This window comes from Ascaphus truei, chromosome 1, assembly GCF_040206685.1.
Source record: "Ascaphus truei isolate aAscTru1 chromosome 1, aAscTru1.hap1, whole genome shotgun sequence".
NCBI lineage: Eukaryota > Metazoa > Chordata > Amphibia > Anura > Ascaphidae > Ascaphus > Ascaphus truei.
In genome coordinates this window covers 343,891,684-343,904,999 of record NC_134483.1, presented here as the reverse complement: position 1 = coordinate 343,904,999, position 13,316 = coordinate 343,891,684, and the positions used below count along the sequence as shown (strand labels likewise).

The 13,316-nt window shown below is 42.1% G+C and overlaps 1 protein-coding gene across 1 annotated transcript; it reads left to right on the top strand.

Annotated features, from left to right (window-relative positions):
* Window positions 1–259: 259 nt before the first annotated feature.
* CYP2U1 (cytochrome P450 family 2 subfamily U member 1) lies at window positions 260–13,036 on the top strand. The gene is made up of 4 exons (XM_075608413.1): window positions 260–932; window positions 9,632–9,793; window positions 10,866–11,033; window positions 12,019–13,036. Exons 1-4 carry the CDS (start codon window positions 275–277, stop codon window positions 12,207–12,209), a joined length of 1,179 nt encoding a protein of 392 aa, XP_075464528.1. The 5' UTR covers window positions 260–274; the 3' UTR covers window positions 12,210–13,036.
* The last annotated feature ends 280 nt before the right edge of the window (window positions 13,037–13,316 follow it).

The following is a 13,316-nucleotide window of genomic DNA, read 5'->3' as shown; positions in this document are numbered from 1 at the left end:
ATGTTCATCATTCGATCACGACTGTGAATGCTGTAGATTGCATTTATAACATTTCATTTGGTTATGTTATGAGGTTTTAGATGACCCCGATCCTTGTTACATATCATATGGGGGTGTTTGTGTTGGAGGCCAGTGAACTACTGTATATATGCGCATTAAAGAAATGGATGTTTTGAAGAGTGTGTGTGTGTGTGTGTGGTCTTAATCTTTTGTTTAATTTAGTAAATTGTATCATGAAAATGTTTTTTTACTCAAATTTAAATAATTTTACTGAATGTTATTGCTTCTATTTTTAGGTATTGTATTTGCATCCTACGGACCAATATGGAGACAACAAAGAAGGTTCTCTCATTCAACCCTGAGACACTTTGGGCTAGGAAAGCTCAGCCTGGAGCCCATAATCATCGAAGAGTTCAAGTATGTGAAGGCAGAAATGCTGAAACATGGGGGAGATGCCTTTTGCCCCTTTCAAATCATAAATAATGCTGTTTCCAACATCATCTGCTCCATATGTTTTGGCAAACGCTTCAACTATGAAGATGAGGAGTTCAAGACTATGTTGAATCTGATGTCTCGTGGGCTGGAGATCAGCATGAACAGCGAGGCCATCCTCGCCAACATATGTTCTTGGATGTATTACCTGCCCTTTGGAGCTTTTGGGGAGCTGAGGCAAATCGTGGTAGATATCACCGCCTTTCTAAAAAGGATAATTGCAGAGCACGAGGCCACCTTAAACCCAGAGAGTCCCAGAGATTTTATTGACATGTACCTCCTTCACATAGAAGAGGAGAAAAAGGGCCAGGCCGGCAGTAGCTTCAACACAGAATATTTGTTCTACATTATTGGTGATCTCTTCATCGCAGGCACTGACACAACCACAAACACACTGCTTTGGTCTCTCTTGTATATGTGCCTTCATCCAAATATACAAGGTACGTTTTTTTTTCTTTGTGACTAAGAATGGGCACTAAAACACAAACCTGTCCTAGCAAATTCTGTAGTGCAGGCAGTCCTCGGTTATCCAACGGAATCGGTTCTGGAACTAGCGTTGGTTAGTGAAACCGTTGTAAAGTGAGTCCCATGTTAATCAGTGGCGGTGAGCATTGGATAACGCAGTCAGGCGTCGGAAAACAGCCCATAGGGTTGCATTGTAAAGTGTTGGATATGCCATTCGTTGTAAAGTTAAACGTTGGATAACGAGGACTATCTGTAGTGAGTGTGGAGTGGAAAATTACTGTGTAACACTGACATTCTTTTAACCCCTGTGTGAGAAGCTCTAAACAACATTAATCCTAAATATTTTTCATTTGTACAGCAGAGTAAGAATTGTTTACTGTGAAACGTTGATTTAAATTGCGGAGTGTCAGACTGTAGACATCCGAAACTATGCCCCTTATTCAATTTCTGAAGTGGCTGATTGCTGAAAACTGCCACTGACTTGAACAACATTTTTCAGCCGATCGCATAGCTTAGGAGCTTATTGAATAAGACCCCATGTCTTATACTGAATAAAACTTTGAATCATCTAATAACTTGAAACATATTCTACATTTTAGAAATTTTAAAAGATATTTCAGCTGCAGTTCTTCCACAAAATAGTGCTTGGGTTCAAACAAGAGAGAGTTCCCCGCTGCTCCACTCCTCTCCCGTGATCCACCGGGGCAAAGAAGGCACAACATGCAAAAATAGGAGAGCGCTCAGAAAATAACTCTCTTAGATATAATTCACAGGAATATTTATTAAGGTAAATCAAACACTTACAATTTTAAATCTGACTGCAGGCATTGCTTATATCTTCCCCCGTATCACCCGATGGTAAGGACTGTGTGACGCCCGGCTCCTAGGTCCGCCCTCTGCGCTTCATTGTTGTTGGAGCACCGCATGGCCACTCTGTTTGGGGCAGCCGGACTACGAATCCCAGGATGCACTGCGGGTCCCACCAGTCTCGCGAGACTCGCCGATTAGCTAGAATGCCGCTCTCGCGGTTGATTCGGTGAACGGGGAGCAAATAAACATTAGCCTGCCGGGTTTTGATACCACATCCAGCCCTTGGACACTGAAGCAAATAATTCCCCTCTACGCGTTTCGCTTGAACTCACGCTTCATCAGGAGGTATTTTTTAGGGATGCTGGGAATAATTATATATACCAATGGATGTGTTGTTGTTTGCAAATGCACGAAAATAAGAGCAAGCACGGGTCGTAGATAATGAGTTTGTTTATTGTAATATTCTGAATGATCACACAGGAGTGTAACAAGATACTCTGCAAGCAGAGGGCCCTTGCAGCCTTTTTGTACACATGAGTTTCTTTGTCTACAATAAGTTACTAGGTGGAATACAATATCTCCTCCCTATTCTAAACCTATCATAATAAAGGTCACTAAAATGAGTAAAAGCTTGGTTAAAACATTCTTAATACAATGAACAAGAACTGTTAGGATATACTTTTATATAAGTCTGTATAACTGCAGAATAGGTGCTTCTCCCTAATTTCTGGGCATTGAGCCATAGGCCATTTTGGCCCTGTGTACTGGTAGCAAAACCCATACATACACATTCTTTCTCACATGAAATGATTGCAGGAACACAGCATGAGACACAAGACACACACGAGAATAGAATACAGACAAAATGGATTCTGCGCACCACCAACAACCTCATCTCCAGAGACTCCCCCCCAGTCCATTTCATCCATATATCATCCATTTCTACAGTATGTTCATTTCGACAATATTTGATTAACAGACCCTTCCTGTTGGCCCATTTGCATCAACTCAACGTGCCATCATTGGGCAAAAACCCCATACACACAGATAACATAGATTGACATAATTAACACATACCACAAAAAACGCAGCATAAAATACATAAGACTCTTAAAAACCCTTAAAAGATGAATACTGTACGTAAAACCCATCATAGAATAATCTCTAAGTCTAAACGTACCAGATGAATATAATGGAACCACACCCCTCATTAACCCTGTACATCCCATTACTACTGCCATTAATTTATTGCTTAGGTTAACCTATTAACCCCATTAAAATGTAAAAAAATTATTAAAACACTTAAACCTCATTAAAAATCTAAAAAGGTAACACTTCATACAGCAAACCCAAACCAGATGGAAAGCGGTTATATAAACTGGATATAGGGCAATCTAAATCATTCCGTGCTGGAAACATATCTACTCTATTTTAAGAATGGGTGAAGCTCTAGTTGTTCATTAAGCCCCTGAGTGTCCTTGCTACATGGCGTAAATATCCAAAATTGTTCTCGCTGAAGGAGTTTAAGATCCCTATCTCCTTTTCTTACATCCTTTTTAATTACCCCCAGACCTCCTAAAATGTAATCCCTCCACTGACCCATTGTGATGGTCCAGGAAGTGCTGAGACACATTGTGTATAGTTTTCCCTTTTTCCAAACGGTGTCTCGCATTTTTTATGCCATTGACATGTTCCCCAATCCTGACCTTTTTTACGGGTCGGATGGTCTTCCCTACATGGTATTTATTGCAGGGACAGTCAATGACACAAACTATAAAAATTTGTAGAACATGTAATAAATTCACCAATCTTGTAATCCTTTCCTGTATTACCATCACTAAATGTTTTGCATGGCGCCATGTATTTATACATGACGCAGTTGCCACATTTAAAATTACTGTTTTGGTTTCCCTAAATGTTTTACTTGGTTGGGTCACATTAGGTTGTTTGAGGGAGCTGGGTACAAGATTGGTGAATTTGTTAGGTTTAGGTTTGAGATTTTCTATGATGGGTTTTAATCATGTTTTTATTTTTAATTTTTATGTATTTTATGCTGCCTTATTTTTTGTGGAATGTGTTAATTATGTCAATCTATGTTGTCTGTATGTATGGGGTTTTTGTCCAATGATGGCACGTTTAGTTGATGCAAATGGGCCAATAGGAAGGCATCCATTGGTGTATATATAATTATTCCCAGCATCCCTACAAAAATACTTCCTGATGAAGCGCGAGTTCACGCGAAACGCGTAGAGGGGAATTATTTGCTTCAGGGTCCGTGGTGTCAAAACCCGTCGGGACACTGTTTATTTGCTCCCCGTTCACTGAATCAACCGCGAGAGCGGCTTTCTAGCTAATCAGTGACTCTCGCGAGACTGGTGGGACCCGCAGTGCATCCTGAGATTCGTAGTCCGGCTGCCCCAAACAGAGTGGCCATGCGGTGCTCCCACAACAATGAAGCGCGGACCTAGGAGCCGGGGGTCACACAGTCCTTACCATCGGGTGATACGGGGGAAGATAGAAGCAATGCCTGCAGTCAGATTTTAAATTGTAAGTGTTTGATTTACCTTAATAAATATTCATGTGAATTATACCTAAAAGAGTTATTTTCTGCGCTTTCTCCTATTTTTGTATGTTGGGTTCAAACAAGAAATGTTCTGTTACCACAGCGGTTTTATATACTCCCCAAAATTATTGTTATAAAATGATTCATTGTAGCATTTCTACCTCCCCCGCACACACACAAATGTTTTCATTCTGTAGAGGTGCTCTTGGCAGCTTTGTGAGGATAGTGCTAGCATGTTACGTGGTACCTCTGAATGGTCGAGAGTAGAGATGTGTGAATTTTTGTGAGGGCAAATACTGTAGCAAATATTGCTTGGTTTGCAAACATTTTGCACTTAAGTGGAGTGTTGAAGTGTTTTCTCTACCCGTAGCCTACCGGGCCTACCCAGCCCTTTTTGGAGAGCCAGGGAAGGGGAGCGGTGAGCTTTTGCCTGTGTAAACTTGGTGTGTTAGAACACACAGACATCAGACAAAATGAGAACATTAAATCCCTTCAATGTCTCAGCTCGGCATGTTTACATCATTACTTAAGTACATTAAATATTATATATATATTCAATTCTGGTCAAGTCATCAGTCATCCAGATATATACCCTCTTGAGCATGTTCCTAGAAGGGACTGCTCCTTTAAATCGACCCATCAGTGTTTAGAAGCTTTTATTAGGTACGAAGTACGTTATGAGTTGTTCTTAAAAAGTGGATCCGTTTCCAGCTTTATTAATGACTGTTTTTTTGACCCGAGAAGCAGGTCAGGTACTGTAGATATAATTCTGTTTACCAGAAACAGCTAATCAAGATTTGTAAACAGTGGAGGGCAAAGATTAGAGATGAGAACTGCCTTACTGACAGTCTGCACACTGTTGAGGTGATTTTATAATGATATAACAAGGAGGGAGCTCAGCTAGTTCTCAGTACAGTAATGGGTAATGCTATATACCAATTGACGGTGCAAAAAACAGAATTTCTGTATAAGGCGATGTGGCAGGACGGCCTGTAGCCGAGGTCAGGGAACAGTCCACACGTGTAGTTTCAGGATAATGAAAAATGTTCAATGGCTTTATTTCTCCACAGTAACATAACATGCGGGTACACTGTCCCTTTAACAAAATAAATCCTGCTCCACGATGGGAGAAAATCTGACTAACACAGCAGACCTATCTAGCAGGCTGGCTGGCTAAACCATAACCAAACCTTAAGAGTCTTTTAAGCAGTGATGAAAACAAATGAAACAAATCTTACTTTGGCTGCAGTAAGTAGTGTGTTGTATCCTTCTGGCTAGCAGCACATCTATCCATGTGCTCTTGTCTGAGGGAGCCAGCTACTGCTGGAAACAAGATCCTTTTCTACCTTTACGGCTTACTTCCTGACTACCCAAGTTCCACCTGAGTTAACCCTTATGAGTGCTGGATGAAGCACTCAGACATATGTCTCCCAGGCGTAACTGATAGGAGTTGACTTCACTCTGTCACATACCTCCCCTGTTTGTGTGTGGCTAGTGTCCCACACGGCTGAAGCCTGACCCTCCACTCCTTCCCTTGACAAAAAATCAGCATTTCCATGGTTCTTTCCCGGTCTATGCTGAATATCAAACGAGAAGGGTTGGAGGGCAATATACCACCTGGTCAACCTTGGATTTGTGTCCTTCATGGTGTTTAACCACTTCAAGGGCGCATGGTCAGTGATCAGGGTGAAGTGTACTCCGGCGACATAATGTCTCAAGGCCTCAATTGCCCATTTTACAGCGAGGCACTCCTTCTCAATAACGGAATACCTCACTTCCCTTGGGAACAGCTTCCGGCTGATGAACAGTATGGGGTGTTCAACACCATCAAATTGCTGAGACAGCACTGCTCCCAGTCCTACCTCTGAGGCATACGTCTGGATGATGAAGGGCTCTTTAAAATCTGGGCTCCGAAGATCGGGGCCCTCTGACAGGCACTTTTTTAGCATGTCAAAGGCGTCTTGGCACTCCCAAGACCATTTAACTTGGGTTGGGGCACTCTTTTTTGTCAGATCTGTTAGGGGTGCAGAAATTTCCGAAAAATTGGGGATAAACCGCCGGTAATACCCTGCTAACCCCAAAAGGGAGCGGACCTGTGTCTTTGTCTGTGGGGTGGGGACTTCCTTTATGGCGGCTACCTTGCTAGCTAGTGGCCTTACTATCCCTCCCCCAACGGCATAGCCCAAGTATTTTGTAGTGGATTTACCCAGGGCACATTTTTTGGGATTTGCAGTGAGCCCTGCTTCTTTTAAGGACGTTAGGACTGCCCTTAACCTTTTTATATGAGACTGCCAGTGTCTGCTATATATAGGAGTTGACTTCACTCTGTCACAGGCGACTAAAGAAGAAAAAAGCACTGTATACTGCACTTGGACAATGCATAGTTAAATGCAAGTGGGATAAAACTTAACTTCTCATTTCTAAGTGTAAAATAAATGCCAAGGCAGAAATATATGTACAAATAGTGTTTATATGTGTGTGCAGAGATTAAAAAGTGTGATCTAGAACAATGGCTATGGGGAAGGGAGTATTCCTGTCCCTACTGAGTGATCCAGATAGTAGTGAATTACTAATGTCAGTTTTAGCTGCAAGCTGAGATGGAATATAAAGTAACTAGGATAATAGTATCTGCTTGTTTGAGATCAGATGGGTAAATATAAATGTAATAAGGCACTTGCACAACTAGCACAAAACCCAGGTGACATAATGGGAGCAAATAGTGGGGAAAGGAAGTCCCTGTTGTGCTATTATGAGAGCGATTGAATATTAGTAATAATGTTACCTAAGCAGGTTACTAAATGTGGAAAACAGTGGCTGGATATTAACGTCACCGTTGCTTCAAGTAGGTTTTGAAGTAGAATATTCTTAATTGTATTCAGCCAAGTGTTGCCATAACTAGTAAGAACGTAGCGTTTAGAACACTGTAAATCCCTTTGGTATGCAGCCTCTGATGGTATTAAGTCTATAGTAAACCCTGGGAGGGGGTAAACGAGGTCCTTGCTAGACTGATCTAATGAGGCTGTACAGTATATTAGAACAAAGTAGACTGCATTCGCTGTGCGCACTCACTGAGGAATAGCGCTGTTGGCTGCGGTACAAACCGGACGGAGAGCGCAGTGCCTGTTTGTTCCCGGTTTGCGCTCTGACGCGAGTTGTTCTTTAAAAAGTGGATCCATTTCCAGCTTGGTTAATGTGTCTCTGCTTTTTTTTGACCCGAGAAGCAGGTCAGGTACTGTAGATATAATTCTGTTTACCAGGAGCGGCTAATCAAGATTTAAAACGGTGGAGGTCAAAGATTAGAGATGAGAACTGCCTTACTGACAGTCTGCACAGTGAGGTGATTTATAAAGCAGATTTTTATTAGGAGCAGTGCAACATTTCTTAAATATAAAGGGTCTACGGTTTCCTTCCCATCACAGAATCATAGACCAGGGGTGGGCGACTCCAGTCCTCCCGGCCACCAACAGGTCAGGTTTTAAGGATCATTTGCTCGGTTATTGACTGAGCCCACTGTTTGAGCCACCTGTGCTGAAGCAGAGACATCCTTAAAGCCTGACCTGTTGGGGGCCCATGAGGACTGGAGTTGGCCACTCCTGGCATATACCATGATACGTGAAACAAAGTGTATAAAGTGCGCAGCTACAGTCAATCACGTTGGTGGGGTGATAATAAAGTGATGATAAAAATTAAATGATACGTGACCTGGTGGACACTGATAAAGGAGCGTCTGCAGCCGTAGAACCAGGGGTGGCTCAAAACACCCCCTAAAGCTAGACAAAAAACACAAAAACACAGCGCACAACGCTCATAGTGCATTAAAAGAAATATTATTCCAATCAAACAGTACAGGTAAGTATTATGCGTACATCAAGGGAGAAAAAAAAACAGCATGTCAGGGGTTAATGTTACCCATGCGCCAACCGGATCTCCAAACAGAATATCTTCGGTTTAAGCAGCTTCCAGCCTCTGAGTCTTTCGATCCATTAACGAAGTCAGTAGATCCTCAGTGGTCCCACTATTGGAGGTGGAAGTCCCTGCGGACTAGTTCATAACGAGGATGGTGATTCCGCCTGTTGGGTTAGTATCTCACGGTGGCTTAGTGCACACTCCCAGCCTTCAGATCCTCCGCTTCCGGGTCTCTGACGTCACTCAGTTGCGGTGTCGCCACTGAGTGACGTCAGAGATCCGGAAGCGGAGGATCTGAAGGCTGGGAGTGTGCACTAAGCCACCGTGAGATACCAACCCAACCAGCGGAATCGCCATCCTCGTTATGAACTAGTCTGCAGGGACTTCCACCGCCAATAGTGGGACCACTGAGGATCTACTGACTTCGTTTATGGATCGAAAGACTCAGAGGCTGGAAGCTGCTTAAACCAAAGATATTCTGTTTGGAGATCCGGCTGGCGCATGGGTAACATTAACCCCTGACATGCTGGGTTTTTTCTCCCTTGATGTACGCATAATACTTACCTGTACTGTTTGATTGGAATAATATTTCTTTTAATGCATTATGAGCGTTGTGCGCTTTGTTTTTGTGTTTTTGTGTTTTCTATATACCATGATAACCTGTCCATCCATCAGTGTAGTACCTGGTTTTAAAGGGGCCTACTAGTATACCACGCAAAATATATATTTTTAACAAATTGTCAGTGTAATTGACTTCTTTACAAATATTAAATGCCTCCCCCCAAGGAAACTTATTTGCTGCTTGCTTAAAAAATGAGTCTTTTTCTATTTTCATTGCATCTGCTTAATGCTATGGTCAGACGTTTAGAATTGTTCTTTCCCATTATCTCTTTAAACTAATTATGCTACCATTATTAGAAAAATAAAACAGGTCAGTCTATGTACATTGTCGCATATGCCAGAAGATTTGTTTGTTTGTTTGTTAATCAAAACAACCATATAACAATACAGATTTAGGATTAGATAATTAATTAAAACATTTGTTTACTATGGAGACACAAACATTTTTAAAACCTTTTATTTATAGAATAATTTGCATAGTTTGTTAAAAAACGGTGTAAATCATGTAACCTATTAAACGTGGTGTTAGAAGGAACGCCCTCTTTAAATCCTGCGCTAAATAACCTGTGGTCTACGTGTTTGTATCAATTGTGTAAAGGGATAAAATGACAGCGATTTTGCTGCTGTTTGACTTTGGAATGTAAAATGATGGGACCTCTAGTCCTTGTAGATCCAAATCCTTTATATTACATATAGGGAATTGTATAGTGGTAAATAGTTGCAAACTGCACCAATGAGTAATCCCCATGATCTGACGCTCTTTATTTTGATCAGAGAAAGTCCAAGCTGAGATTGACGCAGTCATCGGGCGTGACAGGCCTCCATCTCTGACCAACAAGTCTGAAATGCCCTTCACAGAAGCCACCATCATGGAGGTGCAGAGAATGACTGTGGTCGTCCCTCTTTCTATCCCCCACATGGCTTCTGAAACTACTGGTGAGCAATTAACGTGTCATAAGGGTATTTATAAGATGGTGTCTGTCTCTGTGTAGGAACAGGATTTAAAAAAAAATGTACTACATAAAATAAACGACATCATTTTAGAATGTGTGTTTTTTTTTTTATTATTATAACGTGGAGAAATTAATTCAAGAAGATGTATTTATGAAGATTACACGCATAATGATTCAACAATAAACATGGAATACAGATTTGATCAATAAACAGAACGTTTAGAATTCCTGTGCCCAGGCTTCCACTTCTCTGCTATACTATAGTTACTTGGTACTATACAGAGTCACCAACGTCTATTATGCTTTAATGCACAGGTGCTCAACTCCAGTCCTCAAGACCCCCCTTCTCCCGCCTGCAAAAAGGTCCGGTTTTAAGGATATTCAAGCTTCGGTCAGGGGCTCAGACTTTGACTGAGCCACCTGTGCTGAAAGTGGGATATCCTTAAAACCTGACCTGTTGTGGTGTCCTGAGGACTGGAGTTGAGAGCCCCTGCTTTAATGAATATACTTAACAGAGACACATCTAATTTATATTGTGCCGGTCTGTACAGTGAATGGTTCCTGTCCTGAACCGCTAACAATCTATTGTTGCTTGAAGGTCTAAAGACCCGTTTCCCAAGTTGTCATAAATTGCTGACACTCTGATTTGAAACTGGTTTATTCTCTCTCGAAGCCCGGGTCTTAACCACTATATCACTCCTTCCACTCTTTGACAAGTTCTAAACCTTTACATTTCTGTATCACACAATTTCCTCTTGTGCTGCCTCTTCCACCTGCAAACGAGGCAATTTTGATTCTCCCTTAGGGGCTGAACATGTGGCCGCAGCTTATCAATGGCACAAGACCGGCCTGGGAGTGTAAAATGTAACTTGGAGTATAAATGGTGTGCATTAGCCGTTCAAATGACATTTAAAAAAAAAAAAAAAAGAACACAACTTTAAACTGTCTGCTTATTGGCAGTGATTCTTTCTTATATTGTGACTTCAGTTGTGTACATACAAAGTAAAACCTCACGGCAGCACAGTTTTCATGCAGTATTTGTTATAATTCCTCAGTGTTCCAGGGATATACAATTCCTAAAGGCACCGTGGTGCTGGCTAATCTCTGGTCTGTACACAGAGATCCGAAAGTGTGGGACAAGCCTAATGATTTCAACCCCAGCCGATTTCTAGATGAGCATGGAGAGATCCTCAAGAAAGAAGCATTCATTCCTTTTGGGATCGGTATATCAATCTTACAATCGTTTCTTTACATGGTTTATGATGTGTGCTTAGTTCAGAAAATCGAGAAACTGAAACTATTGCTTGCAGACAGATACATGCGCCCTGCTTCAGTCACTGACGAACATCAAGCGGCACTGCCACATACCACCATTATCTCTTTGCATACAGTGCTTCCACTGCAGCCAGGGATTCTGGGAAATTATATGCAAATGAGTACACATTAAGCTCATCAATATTGCGTGTCACCCCCGCGACTGGCAGCAGTGCTCCCCATCATGTTTTGTTAGCGTGAGCTATGCCGGTCGGGGTGGTGAGTCAGCACAGTTCCCAATTCCCCCCCCCCCCCCCTCGAACACCACCACCAGAGTAAGTACTATGCTGAACAGTTGACTTGTGCCCCTCCCCCTTCCCCCCCAGCCCCCACACACACACACTTCTAATTTTGTTGTTTCCATTGAGGTTTTTTTTTTAAATTTACTTCCAATCTTGGTCTACTTATTCTTAGGCTGGATCCATGGAAGGACAGGCCGCGCTGAGCCGTGCGGACTCTCCGCGCTGAGCCCCGGCATCCTCAATGAGGCTGTCTTGAGAGGGGGCTCACGCAGGCGTGCTGAGGCGCTGGATTTTTCAGCCGACGGGCAAAGCTGTTTTTCAGCGCACTGTCGGCTGAAAACATCCAATCACAGCACAGCACAGCAGCGTCAACGTCACGGTGCCTTGACGTCGGTGCGTCTCGGGCTATTGGCCCAGCGACATCACTGCCCCGCCTCCCGATCGCGCACGCTGGCTCGCCTGCACGTGCATGAAATCGCTCATGCTTGAACAGGCGAGCCTGCGCGTCCGCGCGGCTCAGCGCGGCTCCATCCTCTATGGATGCAGCCTTACACAGCAAGATCCTCTACATAACAACATATTTGTTTTTTTGTTTTTAAAGATCTCTGGTCCTCCAGATTTTAATTTATTCAAACATGATTTTCTCAAACAGGTCGGCGTGTCTGCATGGGAGAGCAGTTGGCCAAAATGGAATTGTTCCTGATGTTTGTGAATCTCCTCCAAGCCTTCACTTTTACCTTTGCTGACGAATCCTTCAAGCCGATGCTGGAAGGACGGTTTGGTCTCACGCTGGCCCCCTTTCCGTTTGACGTTAAAATTTCAAAAAGAGAGAACCACTCTTGAAACCGGTTTGCATTTAATATCAACTGATCACCATGACGTCAGATTTATCCATGAAAAGCCTCTGGCTTCCTTGCTTATGCTCTTGTTTTTAGGGTCTAATGAATTGAAACCGACCACAAAAACCGGCTCAATTTGTGAGCAATTGCATAAAGTATTTACACGTGGAAGCCTATATTTGCTGCTTGAGAGGATAGTAATTCCAGCCCAGGCTTGGCAGGCTAAATAATAACAGCTGATCCCTGCTTTAAAATATAAAAGGACTTCACAGCCTCCTCTGCTCATTGGAAAGAATTAGAATCCAGTATGTATTCCACGTTCTAGGCTTTCTGCTCCTTGATATGTGCCTTCATATTCTCAGATCTCCACATTCACATGCGACACTTGATGATGTTTATTCAGCTTCAGTTTAACCGTTTGATGGAAAACCGGTTACAATACATGTCAAAGATATGCAGTCACTCCTAAAACCATTGTTTTAACTGGGAGGGAATGTATAAAAATCCACTTGATCTCTTGAAAGCCTTAAAAATAAAATGTCCGTGTTGCCTTTATTTGCTCCGGGAGTGAAAATCTAATAAACTGCTCATAGTCTTCTTTGGGGGGTGATGATTCAAGAAAATGAGTTGTCTGACGTGATCTCCAAGAGGAATACTTTGGCATTACCTGTAATTCAAATCAATGGCAGCTCTAATATGGGTTATTGCACAGCAATCCAGTGTTAACTAATTGAATCTTGGTGTTTCTGTGTATGATCTCTAATATATTGTACCATTTGAAGAATTAACATAGCATGTTAAAAAATAAATAAACATTATTCAACCAGTAAACGTAATGTATCTGAGACTTTGATTTTAGACATACATCAATATACATTATTTTGATCAGTAGTACTGTATCAGTAATCAACCAAAGCATTATTCTCCCCACTTTCTGGAGAGACCCACTGTTTGGATGGGGGTTATCTGCTCATTACAAAAACATTGGAATTATCCTGAAACATTTGAAAATAATCTCTGTATTCAGGAATAGATATTTCTATGTATCCTCTTCAGCCCTTGTCAATCCACTGCTGGATGAAAACCTCCCCAATGATCTTCCAGGTACTGC